Source organism: Protopterus annectens, chromosome 6.part0 (assembly GCF_019279795.1).
Source record: "Protopterus annectens isolate FY-2018-M chromosome 6.part0, PAN1.0, whole genome shotgun sequence".
Taxonomy (NCBI): Eukaryota; Metazoa; Chordata; order Ceratodontiformes; family Protopteridae; genus Protopterus; species Protopterus annectens.
In genome coordinates this window covers 582,977,188-583,001,418 of record NC_056737.1, presented here as the reverse complement: position 1 = coordinate 583,001,418, position 24,231 = coordinate 582,977,188, and the positions used below count along the sequence as shown (strand labels likewise).

Below are 24,231 nucleotides of genomic sequence, written 5' to 3'. Positions count from 1 at the left end.
GGATTAATGCCCAGCTTAGTAAGTTTATCTATGATTCCAGAGTGGAGGATGGTGTCGAAGGCCTTGGCGAGTTCCAGATAGGCTGTGTGGCAAATAAGTTATTCTAACTGAGTCTCAGCATATTTACAGTAAATATTAGTGTAACAGCATCTTTCTACAAGTTACTGAAAACATATCCTTTCCTATCATCAATACTTATTGACAGGAGCTTTCTTTATTGATCAAAAAATAACATTTGGCATGAAAGAAGATGACGGTCCTTTACTGCAACACTTTTATGTCTATTTTTCTGAGGGACAGATGGATTGGTTGCGAAGTTCTCTCTCTTCTAAAACCACAGCTAAGCATTGTGCTGGCACAATTCTACTCAGGCACCTCTAATTGAAGGGAGTATTAAGAGTCACTACTTGTTCCTAAATACTCAGTCTTCATTGCCCTAACCACATTAAATCAGCCCATTCTGAAAAGCAGAAAGCTATCATACTTCTGCTGTTCTTGTGACCTCCTCAAAACCCACCCTATCCCACTGAGGCTTACAAACAAACTCACTGAGAAGCAGTCCTCATGCATTTTCCTACAAATACACTGGGATCAGTTCAACATTTTTCTAATATTTAAAAAACACATACAAACTCTGAGCAATTTATTTGACAAGACAGTACTCCCAAGTCACTCCTAAAAAGGGACATGTGTCCACAGGGTTTAACTTGTTAACAAATGTATAAAAAATACATAAATACATTAAAACATTTGAAGTGATACAACAGTCTAAAGTGTACTTACAATGTAAAATATTTTACAAGATTACTATACATCTTATGCCCATATAGAATTTCAAAATCAAGGCTGTAATGGGCTCCTCCCCTTTGAAAATTATAGTCTGCCCAGAACATGAAACACATGCAAATAATACTGCTTCGGTCACGTCTGAAAGTGAAATGACTTTCTGTAAAACTGCCCTTCTTATTTGAAGCTCCCTTATGGAGAAAGGAATGGTGTTTCAAATTTTTGAACTACTGTCAGAGAATAGAAGGCTACCCGTTAAGCTGTTAGATTTACAAAGTTGTAGTAATAGCTTGTCAGAGGAACACAGTGATCAGATTGTAATATGGGGCTTAATAACACTGTGAAAGGATGGGCATTTGTCTGATTTGTGGATCAGGTGAATTATGAGAAGTTATGAGTATGTTAGATTGTGTGAACGTTCTGGCCAGGGGAGCTCTTTTAGGGCCACATAATTGTTAATCCACTTTGTGATTTTGATTCACTGAGTCATCTTATTAAGGGAGTTACCATTTATAGGTCTAAGCCCAAAAGAGAGAAACCTCTAAGGGATCAAATAATTTTCTTACAGTAGATCCAGAATTTTTTGTCATAACATTCTCCTGAAAATATATCGTTTTTGCTCATGTTTCCTGCCTCTCCTCTGTTTTCTCATTCTCTGTGCTCCTTATGAATGTCTATGTTCAGTGCTCATCATGTATATGTGATTTCATACTGATTAATAAAAATTAAAAGTGTTAATTTACCATTTTTATTGTAATTTAATTCAAAGTATTGCAGCATTACTTATTTATTGAAAGGAGTTTTGTAGCACTTAGTCCCAGATTAACAGACTCAACTGTCTTACCAGAAGTATAATCAGCAGAAGACAAGAAAGGAATCTGCCACGGAATAAGTTAGTAAACACTAATGACAACTCATGGTGCTCATTTTAAAGCACCACATAACCTGCATGTAAAAATGTCACGAATAAGACAACCAGATATGGTGGCAGTTCTGCCCCAGTGGGATCTCTGCATATTTCATGTATTTTTGCAATGGCTGCTTGCCTCCCAGAGGTGTGAACGTTGGCTCTATTGAAGTGACACCCTGACCCCATGTGCAAAAATGGGAAAAGGGTTGTGGATGGATAGTTAAACAAAACTATCAATAATTACCTCACTAATTTGTTTTATGTCTTGATAGCTGCATCAAAGTTATTAAGCTATAAGTAATGCAGGAGGTGTACATCATGGTAATTTAATATTTTACTAATTTTTCAAATGCATGTCAAAGTGGAACACAACTGACCTGACTGGTTCAAATGGCCCAACGATAAAAATAGCCTTACTTGTATGATTTACATGTGTCATTATGAGTGTCAAATTAAATGCAGCCTTACTTAGAAGCCATGAGCTTTATGGAACAAAATAATGATAGATTTTATCTATACGGTACACTACCCTGCAACATCTTACTCATGTGTGCTAACCTTAAACCTACATATTATGTTACTTTAACCTAACACAAGATGAAAGTAAACTGAATACAGACAGTACAAACCATGTACAACACTGACTCTATCACCTTACAAAACTCTTATTCTAACCCTAGCCCTCACAGAGTTGCATCTCAACAACTGCTGTAATGCAGTGTTTTTCCACATCTTCACAACTATCACTTTTTTCTTTCAAACATTAATTGTCCTGCACAATCCTGCTTACCTATACTATATAAAACTATATTTAGCCATATAAAATTCACACAAGTGAGCACTCACTTATTTGTACATGCTGTCTTGTTTTTACACCTACAAAAACCTTTCTACCAAACGTGACTCTGTCTTTTGTGTTGTAAATATATATAGGTATGTGTTTGCATAATTCAAGTAAATCAAAATAATATTTTTAAACATCCTTTTATCCTCTTTGTTATGCACCTTGCTATGCTTAGAATTATCTCCCATTGCTTCATATCTATTAAACCATTCTGTTTCTGGAACATATTTTCTGTGTTTAATAAAACTAAGATGGCAGAATAACAACATTTACTAGCAATGTGTAGGAATGTAAACCGTTTTTAATGATCTGGTTTTGAACGACAATGACGTATGTAACAAAGAAGCCAAAGGAATAATGAGCGCTAGAATATACAAACGTACATAAACACGTAAATGTGTCACCATACATAAGGGAATGTGACAAGTTACAAAACAGCTTTAAGCCAAATGTCATTAATTGAGATGTAATGGCCTAAAGGTACTTTTGGTGATCTTTGACACTGCATTTTTCCACACTATTATGCAATCACAGATTCTCTGAAAACAATACTACTGACCTTTCTTAGAAGTGTTTGATATTGGAAAGATATATTTGAAAGAAAGTTCTGAACTTTATAAAATTCTTATATCTTATTAAATCACTAAACATTTTATATGACAACTGGACAGCATAGAAAAAAAGTTCCTTGAAAGAAGAAATAATGGTGGTTTTCCAAAATGTAGGCCTCACTTTTGTTCACAAAGCAGAACATTATTAATGATGATATTAAAGTATCATACTTAACACAGTCTTTGTTGAGTATAAATCAATATTAGGATTTTTCATTATGCAAGAATGCACAGATATAATTTCTGTTTTTCTATAAAATAAAAAAAAAAAAATCTGTTGTAGTGGATAAACTATGTGAGTCTATTAATTTCACATCATTGTTCCCATTAAATAATTAGACCTTAATTTATAAAATGCACTTTCAAAAATTTAGACTGATTATACCTTTTTCAACAGATTACTAGTACTTTGCTGCTAGAATATGGAAAAAAAAGTTTAACTTTTTTGTATATGATAGTTGACAGGAAATACAATAATTATAGATGTGTCACATTATTGCCAGTTTGAATATTGCTGATATGTGTGTTCTGACTGCAATCAGATAATCACTCAGAAGTGATGTATATCTGGATCATTTTAATCAGATTTTCATATTAGAAATGTTTTTTTTGTCAAGCCAAACTTAAATTGGTGAGTCAGTAGCAATGCTATTAATCACACCTGCATTGCTGATTTCACTCATCAGGATCTTTACAAAGTCTTCCACACTATTCTCACTGAGTATTTTATCTCCATTTTGCCATGTCTAATTATCCCTTCATTTTCACTAAATATATCAACATCTGACTGTTAGTAAAAATTAGTCAGCAAGATAGTCAAGTCTAGTTGGGACAAATTGGCTGTTGAGGTTTATTAACATTCTGTGTAAGGATTTTCCAGTCAGTATTTTTTTTTTCTGTTTGTTTCTTATGCGCAGTCAGAAAAGGAAATGAGTAACACTGCATAAAACCTACTAATATATATATTAATATACCATCTTAAGGAAATCATTCCCCGAAGCAGTGCATAAATCAGGTACTTCTATATAGTACAATCATATAAAGTGTAATGTATCAAAATGTGACATTTAGGAATCATTGTTTAGTTCTTACATTTGGCCTTGGAACATACAAATAAAGGTACACCATAAAAAAGACTATTTATTGCTAACAAGTTCACAATAGTATACTGATCAATATTTAAAAAAAGCAATAAATTAAGCCAAATTATCATCAGTAGTATTTCCAGTTAAACTACAAGATATATGTTTTTCATCTTTATTGAAACCTGACACTGAGTTTTACCCCCTTACTTGCTTTAAAATTTACTTTAGCATGAAAGGAATAAAATTCTATTTATACAATATACCAAGGGTACTTTTCATATGTGCATATGCAAAAATAACACAAACCAATGGGAAGAATTCCCCTGGTAGCTGGGATCTATATTATATTATCACACGCTTACAAAAGTGAACGATAATTAATCAGCCCCATGTAAGCGAAAGCATACAACGTCAAAACCTCAGAACAGCAATTTTTTTCCAAGAGAAAAAAAATCACTGTTCCAAAATAAAAAAAAAAAAAAAACTTTAAAACATTACATAACGTGGGGGGCTTTGCCCCCACCTCCCCCTACTTAAATATACCAACTTCGAGATCACACTACAGTGCCTTAAATGGCAAAGTAACAAAAGCAGCCAAGCAAATTCTTTCCAAGCCACTTCGCTATTTTGCCGTTTCGTTCTTTTAGGTTCGATCAAGACGCATTCAACAAAATATGTCTGTGATCACACAACAGGAACCCAGTAGCTGTACTATATTCACTTAAAATATTAATGAAACATTGACTACTCATTTCTTCAAGAAAGTATGTCAACCTTCCAAATCCATGTATTTTTAAAAGTTAGCACATCAAATACTAAATGACATTAATGACTTACCTGGGATCACTTACTACTTAAAACTAAGGACAAACACAAACATTTTGCTTTGCCTTTGAAACAGTAACTCTGCAAATTAAAACTGATAGAAGTATATTACTGTAATAACAATTCCTCATATCATCTGAGTACAATGTTTTACACCATAGTATATAAAAATATAATAATACACTTACTGCAATAGCATTTTGTCACATACAATGCATATCTGGTAACAAATTAATGTACTGGTTCCAGCAATGTAGTGTCCCAAAATGTGGACACCAAATGGCAGAAAATTTGGATGTATATATATTAAGTCTGAGATAGCTATTTCTTGCAATATTCCCATTTCTTTAAGGTATGGCAGTACTGGACTTTGTATATATAACTTTGTGGTGTCTTAATCCCCTCATGGGGCTAATTGGAAGCTTGTCTTCCAACAATAAAGAGGTTTACAAGAAAAAATAATGTCTGATACTCACTTTTCTTTTTTTTTTTTCTTTAGGATGTCTTATGACTTGGCAATGAGAATCTCAAAATTTCAGTAGGATGCCTGCATATTTAAATAAGTCTTTCTTTGAATGCTCTAAAATGGAAAAGCACACTTTACTTCAATAGAGACATTGCCAGCACAATGTTTGAGTGAATTAAAATGTTGCTGCAATAAAATTAATGCATTCCCTGCAAAAAGTGCATAAACCAGAAACTTTTTTTTGTTTACTCACCATATAAAATATGCATCAACTTATTTAAGTCCAGAAGATCCTGCATGAGGAAAAGGTGACTCCAGCCTAGGTAATTTGATCAGAGAGAACTTTTATAACAACTATGATCATCTTGGTTGTAATCTGCATGTTATTTTTTTAAAGAATGACACAATTGCGCCAGTGATGGTTGAACTGGAGGGGTGGGGGGCTGTTTAACATCATATTTTTTTCTTGCAGCTGAAGGATTGGCTACCAAATAAACTTTTTGAGGATTACTAAAGCCCTTGACAGCTTTCAGGTATAATAGCACCTAAAATTTTCAGACAGAAGTAATCCTTAGCCAAATACTAAAATGTCTGATTAAATCAGTTTGTTATCTGACAAAACTACTTTTCCAATAAAAATGCAGAAACAAGAGAAATCTGTATGTCTTCTTTTCAAGATTTTAAGAGTGTAGGATTTTAAAGTTATATGTTTGAATAATGGAAAAAAAAACTATAATTAATCAAGTTATCTCTCTCTCTCCATCTGGGAACTTTATCACCTTTATCCTCCATTTATTTGATTTTTAGTCAAATACCTAAGTACATTGTTATCATCTCCTGAATAATCACACTAGCATAAAAATCTATAAAGATAATTCAGGCAAAAGTCAAGATCAGTCAAACTACCACATGGAGCAACAACATTGGGTTTCTTTTTCCCCTAATGTTAAAGGTCTTTCTATGCTTATTATTTTACGATATGAATCTAAACAGGCACACTAGTATAATATGTTTCCATTTTCATGGGGTGACCTTGATTAATAAACAGAATTTGTCAGTAAAGAGTAACTCATATCACATCACATAAATGTATAAGCATTCATGATTTAATAGTTCCATACTTATACTGAAACTATATACCTTCTTCTCATTATCAGAACTTATATACGTATTAATAGAAAGACAGCAAGTGCTGGCTAGGCAAAAGTTACAAAACATCTCTTTCTATTTGTGTGTTTGTGTTTGTGTGTGTGTGTGTGTGTGTGTGTGTGTGTGTGTATATATAGAAAGCTATACACACACACACACACACACACACACACACACACACACACATACATTTATATACCTTTATCTAAATTATAGTACATCTTTATGTGTGTGTGTGTGTGTGTGTGTGTGTGTGTGTGTATATATATATATATATATATATATATACACACACACACACACACACACACACACACACACACACACACACACAGACACACACATGTATATAAGTCATGTCTGATGGAGTGTCATAATTGACACTCCATCAGACACAGACATCCTCCAGAAAGGTCTCATAGAAATGGATAACTGGTGCCAGAGCCATGGCCTTAAGCTAAATGCCAACAAATGTATAGTCATACCCTTTGGGAAAAACAAGGTAACCCCTATTTACCACATAAGTGGTAATCCATTAAACACGGAAGAAGTTATCAGGGACCTGGGGACCCAAGTTGACAGTAACCTCTCTTTTGACACTCACATTGCCAAAGTGGTTAGGAAGACCTTCTACATTGCCCACCTGATCATGAAGGGATTCACATCCAGATCAGGAGAGGTCATTGTACCCCTGTACTCTTCACTTATCAGACCAATGATTGAGTACAATGCCCCATTCCGAATGTACCTTACCCAACACCTGCAGCAGTTGGAAAGACCCCAAAAGTTCCTCACCAAAAGGATAAAGGGGCTCAAACATATGTCATACGATGCCCGACTGAAGAAACTCCAGCTCTATTCAGTCGCATACCGCCTACTCAGAGGTGATCTATGCCTGACATACAAGGCCATGTCCAACCCAGAATTAATGGACATGCTCCACCTCAAAAAATCCAAATCCACCAGAGCCACGAGAGCAAGAGACTTAAACCTCAACACGGATATAAATAGGACATGCTGGAGGGACAGATTCATCACCCAGAGACTCCCTACACTATGGAACAGAATCCCAGTCCATGTGAGGCAGAGCCCCTCACTGACTCTGTTCAAGAGAAATCTTGACGAGTGGATGGGAGATCGTAGGTTTACCCCGGGAATCATCTCTGTATCACTGCTGGACAGAGGCACAGCAAACTAATGGGTATAGTATTCTCATCCTAAGGGGTGGTGAAAGCCACACACACTCTGGCTAAGCTTATAAATGCCCTAGGGCAGATAGCCTAGTATGAACCTATGAACCTATGAACCTATAAGAGAGAGAGATATTATATAGATATGGATAGATATAAAGAGGGAGAGAGGCATAAGTGCAAATAATTAACTCTGCTTTAAAAGATAGTTATAATGCTATGGGTTTCATAAAGTTTCTCTTTAATTGAATATGTTATAAACAATGTCCCTACAAAGGATTTTGTATATAAGTAGGCATACTCCTTTATTTGGGAAGTGACTAAATAGTTTCTAGAAATGCATATCAGTAGTAATGGGCTGGATTAATGAACATGTACAGTAAGTGTACATGATAAGTATTCACGAACATCCCTACCACATTTTTTGCATTGTCTATCCACTAAAAAAGATTAGACTAAGTATAGATGTAATTTACTCATTGTGGTAAACTTTATGAATTCCCTTCATTACTTAAGACTGCAAAAAAAATCAGTAGGAAAACTAAAATTAAGAGGAAGAATGTTCGAGTTTTGCTTGTGTTATCTAATAACTCAGTGCACATTTTAGTGTACGCATTAATGAATCTAGCCCAAGGGGTTTGTGTGGAATGGCCAAGGTAAAAGGAGTGGTTAGGGTAGACTTAGGTGGCTACGTAGAGGAGGTTGGGGTACACCTGACTTTAAGGTCTGTGCATTAGCCTCTGCAGTAGATTTTGTCCTTGCTTGAGATCCTCTATATCATGATAAAGGCTTTAATGAGTAATGGGGAAGAAGCAGGACAATGAGGTTATGGGGATAGTTGTTCGGACACAAAAGGATATTTAGAACCTAGAGTTGGAAAAAGATACTATTGCATTTGGGGAGGGGTCAGCAACTACAATTCTAAAACCTGGAAAGTTGGAGGGTCTTGGAGGAAGGAAGAGATAAGGATAAATAATGTTAGTACATAACATATGCTCTTGAATGCACTGGATGGTAGGAAAGGAATGTTAAAAATATACAAGGAGTGGCACAAAGTTGGATTGTATTATAAGCTAGACATAACATGGATACTGAAGAGAGGGTGAAAAACTATTAAAGTATAGTGTGCTATGTCTCCACAGGGATTTAAATGTGGGTAATATACATTGCTTTAATTTTGATATGTTAGTTACAATGTTTTGGGTAAAAGTTGGAATTGTTTTCAAAGGTCATAAGTATGTTTTTACATCTGGAATTTATTGTCTGATATCCATTGTTTTGTAGACTGTATACGGAGTAACCAAAATGCTACATTCTTTTATTAAAATGAGCATGGTTTGAGATGACCATAATGGCAGACAAATCTTTCCCAAATGGAAGTGCAAATATGTTGATTGGTGGCATTTTAGGCACTTGGTGATTTAAACAAAACTACAACAGCTTCAGACCAAACAGATACACCTGTAGCCCTTACATCGGAAAGGTTGCAATGGGACATCGAAGTTAGATGTGTGAGTACCTTGCAACAGTTAAACACACTCTTTCCCTTTCTCCTGCCAGTTCTTGCTCTAGTGAATGGTCAATATAACATATCTATACAGTGAAGCAGGTTGGCATAACTCTATTTTACCAGGCCTTACACTGCTGGGCACTTAGGATTACAAAGTAAAGCAAATTAATACAAATTTATTTTACCATATCTCCATAGTAAGCAGTAATGAAAAAAAAACACACACACACGCAGTGAAGGCAAATTAATACTTATTCACATTCATATGACCTTATACTGGTGAGCAATATCACTAATTATGTAAAAAGTACAAACTAGAATACAATGCATTTCACCACACCCTCCATTGGCATGTGCCATTAGTCTGTGCTTTTATTTTAAATATGTCAGGCATCTGGCAGTCAGGTAAAACTGTGTAGATCCAGTGACCCTGTGTTCCTCACGTTTGTGCCTCAAGTTGCCATCAGTTACCTGCCAGCTCGGGTAATTCATTTAAGGGAAGCAGCCTCCAAACTTTTCTTCTTCTAATGACCTGCATAGATTCTTAAAGTTATGCCACATGACTTGTAAAACTTTGTATATGCAGTAGTAGTACTATCTCTGCCTGTCAGTACCATTCCCTAGGTACAGGTGATGTCATCATGCTGTATAATATACATATATATTAATATGTATGTATGTGTGTATATGTATAAATATGTGTGTGTGTGTATGTATGTACATATATATATATATATATATATATATATATATATATATATATATATATATATATATATATATATATATATATATATATATATATTTTTTTATATAGGTATATTATGGCTCATGGACAGTTGGTTGAATAATCAGCTATGGTGACATCTGTTGGGGCCAAACCATTTGGTCGATGCAGACAGATTTTTGACAGGTGTGTCAGATCAACAATCTCCAGGTAGGGGAATATTCCCATTCCCAGGGGATTGTGTAATCTTGGAGTTAGAATATAATTAGTAGGGGTTTTGTGCTTTCCCACCTGCAAAAACACCTGTATTTCTTTTACTCCACTCTGGGGTAATCCCCAGCACATGCACACAATGTGTCAGTGTTTGTTTAATGAACATTTTAAAGTCGGTATTCCTGGTGTCAGTGTGGCTGGCCATTTGACCACCTGGCGTACACACACACACATATATATATATATATATATATATATATATATATATATATATATATATACATACATACGTTTACACAGCAAAGGAGTGTAACTATTCCTACTGCTATGACTGTCATAATTGTTGTTTCTATCTGGAGTTTAAAATTTAAAACCTAGAGGTCTAGAAATAAATTACAGTTTTACAAAGTCTTCTCATAACATTAGATGTCCTTCTCTTCACTGTTGCAGTATTCTTCACCCGAGGGATCTCCTGCCAAGGATATCTCATCAACCAGCCAGTATACCAAAGCCGTTCATTCCTATGGATGCCATATATCACATGTAAGCTCCTTGTGCAAGATGTATGGCATAAAGGTGATGTATGGACACAAACACTCAGAAATGAAAAAAAACCCCTCAGGGATAAAGAGGAACATGTGTATCCAGAATAAAAAAAAATGAAGAACGGCCCCTCGGACAAGAGTGCAACCAGAATACAGGGCAAGAGTCTGGACAGAGGGGGAAGAAGGGAAGGACTAAATACTGTGACAGTGAAGAGAAGAACATGTACTTTTATGTTAAGATTTTACACAGGTATGCTATGTCCTTCCTTATCACTGTTGCAGTATTATTCACCTAAGGGATAGTACAAGACCTTAAGAAAAAGGCTGGGAGAAGGAAGGCAAAGAGGAACCCTCCACAAATTCATGCAGTATAGCTCTAGCAAAGCCTGCCTTGCACCTGGAAATAACTTCCAACTTGTAATTTTAGTAAAAGTATGACCAGAGGACCGAGAAGAGGCTTCACTGATGGAATTGCTAGGCAAACCTTTTGAAAAAGGCACCAGGGAAGACAACTGTCCTAGAAGAATGTGCCTTTACAGATGAGGAAAGACATTTGCCAAGAAGGAAATGGCCTTTGAAATCCTGAAGAAGATGGTTTGCGCAGAAACAGCCAAACCCAAAGTCCAGAGATGAAAATAAACAAAAAGCTGCTCAGCTTTGTGAATAACTTTAGTTGTACCTAAATAATATCTGAGCTCTCTATGCAAATCCAAGGTGTGAGGAATCTTCACACTGCAAACTGCAGAGAAGGAAATTAAAAATGAATATGAACAGACTGACTAAGGGACAACTTATTAACCACCTTGGGCATAAAAGAAGGATTAGTGTAGAGACACCATGTCTCTATGAAACACTAAAAAAGAAGGAATAACCATGACAGAAGAGCCAAAAGAAGAACAATCTTCAAAGTACAATGTTGTAAGGAAGCAGACTCGAAAGGAGTCTGGGTCAATTTTTCAAACACAAAACTGAGGTTACAAAAAAGTAGAAGGCACTTCCTGGGGAGTCTGATATGAATGACGCCTTTAAAACATTGTTTGACCTCAAAACTAGAGGCCAGATGATGAGTCAAGGGAAGATAAACAGAGACTGCTGACAGGTGAATTTTAACTGAAGAAGATGCTAACCCAGCATAGAGCAAACTACACAAATAAGAGAGAACCAGATTAACCTCTCCAGATAGGTGATCCAGATGGTGAGAGAAACACTGTACAGAAAATCTTTTTCATTTAGACATATAAGATTCTCTGGTAGTGGGTGTCCAGGCCTCCTGCAGAACCTGGAACATGTCTTCAGAAAACAGATGCCTAAAAGGGATAAAAACTGTATCACCCACAGTGTCAGCTGAAGACTGGACAGGTGAGGATGGACAAGAGGTTCCTTGTCTTGTGCAAGAAGATATACCCAGTGAGGTAACTTGTACTAATTGCCCCTGGCCAAGTGAGAGAGATGGGGGAGTGAATGTTGTTTGGGCATAAAGGGAGTCATCAGCAAAATCCTGGGAGAGGCTTGCTTGATCTTGTGCAGAACTTGTGACAACAGAGGAAAGGAAGAAAAACATACAGAAACATCCCCTGTCAAGGAAAAGACAGGGAATCCACTTTCCAAGTCACAGGACCTGGGACACTGGAACAGTATACAGGAAGCTGTCTGTTCAGAGAGAGAGGAGGCAGAAAGATCTGCCTGAGGACTGCCCCACCAATGGACAATGTCCAGGAACAGATCTCTGTGAAGCATCCATTTGTAGGCTTGTGTTCTGGGCCTGGTCAAAGAGGCTGCCACTAGATTGTGCTCTGGTGGAATGTAAGCTGCCTGAAGAGTCACTTCATATTCTGGATAGCTAGATCCCTAATTTAAAGTGCCAGTCTGCAATGGAAATAGGACCTAGTGTTCCCTGCTAGTTTATATGCCGCATCACTGTGGCATTGTTGCTGAAGACGTTGAGGGACCTGAGATAAAACAAGGAATAAAAAGCTTGCAGAGCCAAAATCAGAGCCCTCAAGCGCTCTCATCTCTTTTATACTGATATGATCTGACCTCGGATAAGGAGGCCAAAGTCCCTGGACCTTCAGGTGGGCCATAACAGGCTCCCCACTCATCTGAGGCATCTGTGAAAAGCTCCTGAGTGGGAAATGGAGCCTGAAAGGGAAGTGAGGGAGGGAGAGAGTGAAAGAGAGATGATGAAGCCATCACTGAAGCTTCAGCTTGACATGAAGAAGAAGAAAGAAAGAAAAGGAAAAGGGAACTCCAGGAGGGGGCTTTGTTTGAACCACACTGACATGAGGTGCCGTACCAAATGTCCTCATATGGAGCCTGGCTAGAGGGAGCATGGCAACAGTGGAGGCCATAAATCACAGACTCTGAGAAATTCTTTGGCCATGATAGTGGACAGAGAAAGAAGAGACTGGAAAAAGGTTGTCAGGAACAGAACCATGGTGGCAGGAAGAGTTTCTAGCATAAGAACAGTCTGAAGCCTGCATCTGAGGAAAACATGATCCTGGGACAGCATCAAAACTGATTTCTCGAGGTTTATGGTAAATCCTAGACTATGCAAAAGACAAATGGTAACCTTGAGATCCTCCAGCAGACTGCTGGGAGAAGGAGCTTGAATAAGAAGATTGTCTATACAGGGAAAAAATCTGTATACCTCTAAGCCTGCAAAAGTCAATGACAAAGGTGAGGCATTTATTCAATACCCTTGGGGCAGTAGAAAGGCCAAAGAGCAAAGCAGGGAATTGAAAGCTGAGAATGTAAACTTTTCCAGAACAGAAGATTAATGGGGATGTAAAGGTAAGCATCCTTGAGATCCACATGCACCAGAAAGGTCATTGGAAGAAGTGGAGGAGACAGGGAATGAAGAGACACCATCTGAAAAGAAGGGATTGTGAGAAATTTGTTGAGCAAGGAAAGATCCAGAATTGATCTCTATGTACACTATTCTCGGGGAACCAAAAACATTATGTAGTAAAAGCTCTTCCCCACCTGGGTTGGAGGAACAAGCTGATTGCAGAATGTCTGGAAAATTAGGAATCTGTTGTTGAGGAAGTTGAAGAATGCTATAAAAGGGAGGAAGGGACTTCCAAACAATGACTCTGGTGGTCTTATGCAAATCTGGAAGAGACATGGAAAGGTGGAGAGACAAGGAGACCCGTCAGAGGGGGAAGAAAGGCTAAACATCAAAAATAACCAGGCTTATAATAAAAAGATGGCCTCTAGGAGGAAGAAGTCTGAGTAGGCTTAGCAGGAGGAACACACCTAGATCTATTCTTACTCTTAGGAGGGAGGGGTACGTCTGTCTACAAACAAAAGCAGACTTAGAAGGGTAGTTCATTTGAAACCTGGAAATAGGAGTAAGTTCATGCAAGGCCTTACCCTTATCCTGGAGGGATTTAAATAAGTCATCAGTAGCAGCAGCAGTCCCAAAAAGACTTCTGTTATCCACAAGTGCATCCAGAAGCTTGGCCTTGATATCAGCAGGCAAAACCCAAAAGTCGTAGTCAAGAATAATTCCTCCTCACTGAATCAAAGGCAGCAGCCCTGTAAAGAGGCATCAACTGCATCATAGCTGCATTTTACAGAGTGACAGACAACATGAGAAGTGGACCCTAACAAGGAAAGGGGAGAAGCCTTCCCTTAAGGAAGGTCAGATACTACCTTATAATCCTGGGAAAGCAGAAAGGTGCTTATAAAGAAATCTGCAGTCCTTGGGAACCCTGTAAAAACTATCAGGCTTCTTTGCAGCAAGAGAAAGAGAGCTAGGGGCTACAGAGATTGCACAAAAAGTATTCAAAAGCGCAGCCAGAACAGGAAGGACAGCTGACAGTTTGGGAGACTCCATTTGTAAGAGCTCATAGTACCTCTTTTGAATGTCAGAGACCTGGGAACAGTCCCACTTAAAACAATCCATCACGTGGACAATAGTATCCCCAAAGGACAACTCAAAGAAGCTTCTTCCTCTGAACTGTAGTCTAGGGGAGGAAGGAATTTGGCAAGAATAAGCCAGGGATTCTTCCCCAGAATTGAAATCCTCATCTGAGGAGCATAATTGAGAGGAAAATCGAGGGGGGGGCAGGAAAAGACACCTCTTGAGGTGGCTTCAAGCCTATTAAAACCTTAAACAATCCCTGAGTGAAATCCTGCCATTCATGCTGATGATGTTTAACAACAGGGGAATATGCTTAGTTTTCTGTTTCTTTTTCTGTATGACATCTACCCAAAGAACCCTCATAGGGTAAGACCATTAACATGACTCAACAATGGTCGTAGGAATTTCCTCCTTCACTAATATCTGAGGAATCCCCCTCAGTTACTCTGAAATTATCATCCGTCTCCCCCTCAACAACAGATGCAGACACTGGAAAAGCCTCTGAGGACATATGAGAACTTGGAACCATGACAGCCTCTCATGGCTTTATGGCAGAGGAATCAGAAACAAGCATAAACTAGTTTTCAAGGCTTTCATTAGCCTCTAGAGATACATCCAGGGGTGGCTGGACAGCAACCGAATTTGGCCTAATTTCTGGGCCTTCTTATTGGCAGATGGCTGGCCCTTGGGATGAGAGGATTCCAACATGGCTCCCTGAGCTAAACAGCTTAAGCCATTAGTTCTCAAGATATATAGACACAGGCAGAGAGATGACTATGTAGGGTCTTAGGCACAAATGTCTGGCAGATAGACCACCATGTATAACTGTAGAAGGCACCCAAGCAAAAAAGACACTGGTTGTGGCTATCTTTTTGGGGAATCTGTCTCCCACACTGACATTTTCTCTTTCTGGATGACATGAACATAGTAACACACAACAGCAAAAAAAAGAAGAGATAACACCAACAGGGCACTTATCTGAAAAAAAAGCTTAGTAACCACCAGAGCAGAAGGGTGTTTAGATGGATGCATGATAGTGCTGTTCAGAATGGTGGCAAAGAAGTTCTGAGTGTTTGCATTCATACATCACCTTTATGCCATACATATTGTTTGGGGAGCATATGCTGCCTACAAGAGCTAATGATTTTGGTATAATGGTTGGATATTGGGCTATCCTTGTCCGGAGATTCCTTAGGTGAAGAATACTGCAAGTGACATGGAAGGACATCTATAGACATCAATAGCTGATAGGACACCATTTTAAATAATAATATTAATGCCTATTATTAAACTTCGTACTACAAAACAAATAGTGCACATGTAACAGCTTTGAAGTTTCCATTTGCCATGCTGGTAGAAATAAACTGGAAATCAAATGAATCACAAAATTCTTATTATGCAGATTTAGGGCAACATGGCTCATAATTTTGTCTCCTGCTCATAGGTAAAATCCATTCATTCATAGAAGTTGTATAAATTTAATGATAATGATCTGTCAGGTAGTATTTTTCTCCGAATCATTTTTATTTAAAAACACACATATCACAGCTGAGCTGTATCTGAACGTGGCCCAAAAGAAAAGTCCACATATAAACATTATGTTTTGCATTTATAATTGTTCACCCTAAACATCATGCACAATCACTTTCAACATCAACAATTTTATATTACACATTTTAACAGATCTTTATTAAAGACATACTACTTCTGCTATATCCTTTCTTACTTCTCAACTCAGATACAAAATGTACTCCTCTGTACCACACATTTACTTACTTCTCTTCACATATTTCAAATAATTATTTGTCTTCTACCTTTCTCTTCCCTTTGCTGCCTTCCTTTTCACATTTATTCCTTTTTCAAGCATCCTCCGTCACTGCTGTATCCTTTACGTTATCTTCTCCAGATGTAACTGGCTTATATTCCCCTGACATCCATGTCTTTGCAAGTTCCTTTTTCAACTAGACTGATTTCATTTATCTCCTCTCTTCTCTACCTCACATCATCTGCTTTCAAAACACTACATAGTAAGATAATAACCAACCATCCTTCACATCTTTAGTATGCAAACTACTCTATATTTCTTGCATGCTCTGTCAGGCCTTCTTTACCATTTTGCAATCCCAATGCATGTGAATATTATCTACCTTCTTATCCTCTCACCTCCAACACTCTGGACTCTCTCAGTGTCTTTCCTCGTCTAATTTTCTTACACTTCTTATATATGTAATAACCTAATGAACTGGTCATTCACTGGCTTTCACCATTTCCCGCACCTCGTTCCTTTTTTCACAATTTCCCTGAATCGTACTTTCTGTAGCATGCCTCACTCTTAGTTTACCAACACCAATTGCTTCTTTGTCTTCCCCAAGTCATTATATTAGTATTAAGTTTTCTATGCTTAAGTTACACCTGTCATACTGCCTTCAGGTGATAGTAATAATAAGTGATATTTATAATTTGTTTCAGTTAATTTACTTTTAACAGCAGTGCTTTATGAAGCAACATAGGATGCAATAAAAAATCATATAGACATTGCAAAATATTTTTATTTCATCATTATTTTTAGGTGATTTGGTGGTATGTTGTCTGCAAGTAAGGTAGAGAGGGAGAAGACGTGTTTTGCATGCAGGTCATCATTTTTAGTTTTTTTTCTACTCTGCCATTGAGAAAGACTGAACAACTTACAGTTCATGAAATTTACTAGCAATGTCAAATACCCTCAAGTGGATCCTTTAAATTACAGCTGTCTTAAATATCTAATGGTTAATGCAGCAGCACACATACCTGTTACAAGGAAAGTGCACCTTCCAGCACCTGCTTCATTGATGATGTTACAGTTGTACGTTCCATAATTTTCCGGCTGAAGATTGTTTACAGTATACTCTGTAGTATCCTGAGAGTCAAACTGGCCTTTCCTTACAACTTTATTGCCAAGTTTCCATTCATATGTCAAAACTCGATTTGGGTACGCTCGCAGCACTTTGCATGTCATGGTGACAGATCGTCCATATCCTTGTCTGATTTCCATAAAGATGGGCTCTACAGTAGGTGGATCTGGAGAAGAAGAATTACAATTACATTTAAGTGGTAGCTAACCATACTTTACTAAGGCCAGTACAAACATGTGCTTACAGAAACCTTCACAAACGGAATAAATGACATGGCTATGGAATATTCTTTCATCCATAAAATTACTGGACATGTGTTTTCAGTAATGTAACAAAATATCTAAATGTAGTAAAAACGAGGATTCCAACCACTGTAGCCATCAATAACAGAAGAAAAACAGGCTGGAAGGAAGCATTCAGGTTCACATTCTTAAAGGTTTAATGGCACCAAATGATAGATAAGCAAAACACCAAAACGCTGATAACACTCCAACTACAATTTTGTTCACAAGAATGATGAAGTTCTTGTGAAGAAAATGTAGTGTTATCAGCATTTTGGCATTTTGCTTATCTATTATTTGGTGCCATTAAACCTTGAAGAAACTGTGAACCTGAGAAAATATCTAAATGACTTAAAAGTGATTTATTATAATAATAATTCACAATTCAGATGCCAATGGAACCATCACATTTGTTTCCACTGATTCTTTTTGTATACGTTGTCAATAATTACAGCTATACTTACTAAATATCAACACACTCCTATTAATTTCTCAGGATGGAGACCTTCATCCTGACAGTCTTTGGAACTCTTTCCATTTCCTGTGCTAAACATAGTAAAAGGTTATTTTCAGGACTTCATTTTGCCCTTCCATACACACGTTAACAATGAATATCAGTTGTAAAATTATACTTAAAATTACTCACTAGCATTAGTTTTTTTGGTGATCAACAATTTACATGGGAGCTGTTCTATACTAATATTTAGATGAACACTGATGTGTTCATATGAATGGTCCTCTATACCTTCACTTTCAAAGTATGGATTTAATGCACAAGTGAATAAAACTGCAGCTCACAGAGTAATAAATATTATGTCTGCTTCATGTACACAGATAATAACAGGGATTTCTTGCCACTTGGGTAGTAGTGAATGCTTCCTACATACCAAGGGACACACTTTCTAAAACATCTTTCTATGATGTATTTTTGTAAGGAGTATGTACTAAGTTAATAAATTAAGTGTAATAAAAACAGCTAGTTCAAACATTATATTGGCACTACAGCAGAGTCACTGCAAGACAAGACCTACTGTGATTACAGACAGAAGTCTCTGCCCTACTGCCTGATTGGCATGTTGTTGAAAACCAATCAGAAAGCAATTTATTTAGGGGCAAAACTTCATTGATTCATTACGTACAAATGATCGTCACATAAGTAAGGTGTATAAAATGCTTATGGGCAAACTGAATAGTACATGTAAATGTTGATTTTGGGAACCTGTTAGGATATTTCCACAGTCAGAGATGGCACTTAATTCAACCTGTCAGCAAACACACAGACATCCAACTACATATATTATCAACACTTCTGCAGATACAACTAAGCTAATATCTCATACAGTGCTGTCTTGACATTATCTGTCAACAAGCACAATGTAAAATCAAAATGGCCATTATTCTTGCTCATTAGAAAGCTGTCTGTAGTATGCTTTAACCACAGCGGGTCATTAGCCACATTTATAGTTTTCAGGAAGTCTATGCCTCTTTGCCATCTTTGTCACTTCATCACTTTTCTTGATTTCCCAGTTGATACCTAAAATGTTAAACATTTGCCAAGGATTTTGAAATTCACATGTTTTGTAAAATTCTTTGTCCTTTCAGATGGTTGAGTTATTAATGTTAACAAACTATAAAATATATTATATGCCATTGGCTAAACTTGTCACTTTGAAGATAAATTGTCGACTGTTCCCTAGAAGTGCCAAACATATTATTCAACATACTCACCTACAACCCCCCCCCATTTACCCAGTTTACATTTCAACATTTCCAGTCGTAACTTGTTCACATCCTATTACAGAAAAACACATTGTTTCTGCATCAACACATACTTTTCACTGTATTTTTATATATGCATCAACACATACTTTTCACTGTATTTTTATATAAAGTATTGACTGTGGTTTTATTTTGTTTATTTAAATAGCAAAACCACATAAAACAATTTCACTGTGGTGCACATCCCAAATTCCTTTCAGAAATCCAAAAAACTGAACAGTACAAAAATCTGTAATTACATTTATTTTCTAAACATTAAAAATAAAAAAGTTTACTAAATAAACAGAATCTTGCCTCACTGAGTGATTATTAGCTACAGTCATTTAAAATAATTTTGATAAATTTGAATAATTTAATATGTAAATAATTAATTCAAGCTTATACAAAAAATGAAAGTCTAGATTTTACTTCAGAACAGATTGCCAGTTTTATTCAAAAACAGCGTATTTAGAATATCTTCACACAATTTTTTTTATTCACTAATTAATATGCAGAAGTTGCAATATTTTGTCTTAATATGTGCTTATTAATTTGCCATATCCATCCATCCATCCATCCATCCATCCACAGCACCTTTTCCCAGTTTTGCACATTGGATTGGAGTTTCACTTCAGCAATGGCAATCATATAGAGCCAAGGTTCACATTGCCAGGCGGCTAGCCATGGGAGCCAGCAGGATTTTTTGCAGGGGGGGTGCAAACCTAGAGCTCCGCCCACACATCTCCACCCCCTCCACCCACGCTGCCATTCCAGTGTCCCATTACTTGGATATTTCTCCCCATTTGTCATAGATACTGTTCAAATCTCTCAATGTGTATACTGTTTTATGCTTTACTTCTTCAATGATTACAGATATTTGGATTTCATTTACAACTTTTATTTCAAATTTTATAGCACAAACACTGATAGACATTTACTAAATCTAAACAAAGCAATAGTCTTACAATGAAAACAGACTTATCATTAAAACTTCTCTACCTTTGAAACCCACATTCACTGAAACAGCATTGAAATCCACATTCAAAAAAAATGCATCTGGCCCGTGGCAGGGTAAGTTTACCTTTGGGCTGTTTTCAAATCATAGACTCCTTGCACACATTTTTAGAACCACGCAAAAGTTCTTTGATTCACTTTCCTGACTGTATTAATTATACTACATAATAATCGAATTATATCTCTTGTATAATACAGCACCACTTGTTAGAATGTGTTTTAAATTTATAGTTCTTAACATTTTTTCCTTTAAGCAATGAAACAAGTCATATGAACCAATAATGACAATCTGCCCAATTCAGAACATTTCAACACTAAAGGGCCACTAAGACTTCTGTCATACAATCCACCAATATCAATAAATATGCAGAATCTCTGCAGAAGTAAAAGTCATCTGAATAATTCCACATTAAAGAGATCTGAAACCAATGAAGAGGTTGTTGCTAGAAAACAACTTTATATTTCAGTGTTCCATTTACAAATTCAGTGCCTGTTGCCCTTGAAGAAATTGCCTATGTTACATTAAAAGACATGGTAAGCTGGTATATTGCAATAGAGAATGGGTGGCAAGCTGAAAAACAGGTTCATAGTTATTAGGTGTCTCATCCAAAGGAGAACTGCAGTACCATACCCCCTTAAAATACAAATGTACATGCTGTAGGAATAGAACCTACAGCCTTTTGCATCAAGATGCAAGAATGCTACCTGCTGTGCTAACACTGCTTTATAATTCTATACCACAATAATGATACCATTTGCTAAACAAAACAGTTGCACATTTTAAGCAAACTTAGCATGAGCAGCAGTAACCCTTTGCTTCCCTTAAAGCTCACAATTCCTTGAAAATGCACTTGAAAATAAATTCCAGCTGCTAGATCTAACTAGGGCATTTCTCTCTCTCTCTCTCTCTCTCTCTCTCACTCTTTCTGACTATGTCTCTCTCTATCTCTCACATGCACACCTCAACATCTTATTGCAAGAAATCTGGACAAAGCCTAAAATAAACAGGGACAGATTATAAATATTGCTTTCATGAACTTACAAAATTGCTATAATAACAGGACTTGTGTTGGTATGCATTTTTCTAAAGGATATGATGTCTAAAACTATTTAGCAACTGCAATCCTTTTTAGGAGGAATATGGGGCAAAAATCTGGACATTCTGCAAAAACCTGGACAGCTGAGTGGTATGCTTCCTCCCTTTTATACACATACATACACACACACACACACACACACACACACACACACACACACACACACACACACACACACACACACACACACACACACACTCACACACACACACACACACACACACACACACACACACACACACACACACACACACACACACAGGCTCCAAACTAGGGACACATTTAGAAAGTTGCTAGAATAACAGGATTTGTTTTAGAATATAGTTTCTGAAGGATATCAAATCTGAAACTCAAATGCATGTAATTTATTTAGTAACTTTAATCCTTAGCTCATCCCAGTGATTTGTCAAAAACATATTTTTTATGAGGAACAGATGAAAAATATAAGGCAAAAATCTGGACATTCTATGAAAATCTGTAGAGCTGACAGGTATGACACACACACACACACACACACACACACACACACACACACACCCACACACACCCACACACACACACACACACACACACACACACACACACACACACACACACACACACACACACACACACACACACACACCACCTCCTTAGAAAGTGGATAGAACAACAAGTTTTGCATTATTATACATTTTCTGAAGGATGTGAAATCTAAAGCTCAAACATCTGCCTTTATTTTCTGATACGAATACTCAATGATTTGCTAGAAAAACACAATTTTAGGAGAAACAAACCGAAAATATGAGGCAAAAGTCAGGATAATTGCGAGGTATAAACCTCTCCCTTAGACACACTCCTATATCTCCCTTACTTGCACACACACACACATGCCTCTTAAACACTTAGATATATCCACACCTACCTCTCACTTGTACATTCATCTGCAGTTCAAATGTCTTCTGGAATTGAAATTCTGTGCAGGCGACGAAGACGTAAACCATTGGTCGCACAGATGAAGAAGACAAAAACAGGTTGCAAACACCTGTTACAGAGGCATAGCTAGAGTTTGTATCACCCAGGGCTGTCTGAGTTTTCTGCCCCTCCACCTTCACAAAATCATGGTCAAATGCGGCCTCCCCCATATGCAGCCATTCCTGTGTTCCCATTACTTGCTTATTTCTCCCATTTACCATAAATAATAGTGTGCCTACTGCTTTTTGCTTTACTTCTACAATGATTATTTGGATTTCATTTAAAACTTTTATTTTAAATTTTATAGCACAAACACTGATAGACTCCTGCTAAATGAAGCAGTACAGTCCCAAAATGAAAACAGGCTTAGCATTAAAACTTCTCTGCCCTTGAAACTCACATTCATTGAAACCAACATTCAAAGAAAATGCATCTGGCCAGTGGCAGATAAAGTTTACCTTTGAGCTGTTTTCAAATCATAGGCCCCTTGCACACATATTTTATTCACCTTCCTGACTGTATTAAATTATACTCTTTGTATAATACAACATACATCTTATAGTGTGTTTTAAATTTATTGTTTTGAACATTTTTCCAGTAAGCAATGAAACAAAATGTATGAACCAATAATTACAAAACTGCCCCAATTCAGAACATTTCCATCATAAAAGTCTACTCAGACTTCTGTCATTACATCCACCAATATCAGTAAATAAGGACAATCCCTGCAGAAGTAAAAGTCATCTAAATAATTCCACATTAAACAGATGTGTAACTAATGAAGAAGTTGCTGCTAACAAACTTTGTTTCATTGTTTCATCTACAAATAAGTTGCCCTTGAAGGATAAATTGCCTGTGTTACATTAAAAATGATAATCTTCATGCTCACAAGGAGGGGCTTGTCCCAGGGGTTCCACCTGTGCTCCTCAATGACAGGGAGGACAGGTGCTGACTGAGGTTTCTTTTTGGAGATAAACTCTTGGCTAGGCTTATAAGGGCCACTGGGCCATTAGCCTAATAACCTCCTATGATCCTACAATATGACTCATTCCTGGAAAGAGGTGATATGCTGTTAAATAGGTGACAGAGCAAACAGCCTCTCAATTCCAATTCATGCTAAAAGTTTAAGACTGACATTCTTGAATGAAGTGACCAATCACTACGTCATATAACCTTGTCTCAGCCCTTTCTTATGCCTTCAAGAGCAAGTGTAGCTAAGATTCTGCCAGAAGTATTCTGCATGTTAATGTCTCAGTAAAGGATATAATAATCTTAACTTTCCAAAAATATAAAAGCTGAGCATACAGCAGTCTGACACAAAACATGTGGTGGTTAGATGCAGATAAGTAATTCTGAACATGTCTTGGTGGACTTGGCATGCACTGTCCTTTTTTGTAAGTACTTTTTAGTCTGATCAATTCAACTAATCATTAATGCTTCAATTAATTATTTTTAAGTCTGTATTGTCAGTGGGCTTAGTAGGTTAGTAAATAAAAATAAAATTAAGACT

The 24,231-nt window shown here is 36.9% G+C and overlaps 1 protein-coding gene across 1 annotated transcript in view; it reads right to left on the bottom strand.

Moving 5' to 3' along the window:
* Positions 1 to 24,231, bottom strand: part of MDGA2 (MAM domain containing glycosylphosphatidylinositol anchor 2) — a 4,933,289-nt gene that overhangs the window by 1,579,433 nt on the left and 3,329,625 nt on the right. Inside the window, exon 9 of the mRNA XM_044074257.1 lies at positions 17,514 to 17,783. Within this exon, the coding sequence (XP_043930192.1) occupies positions 17,514 to 17,783 (270 nt within the window). The remainder of the gene's footprint in view (positions 1 to 17,513; positions 17,784 to 24,231) is intronic.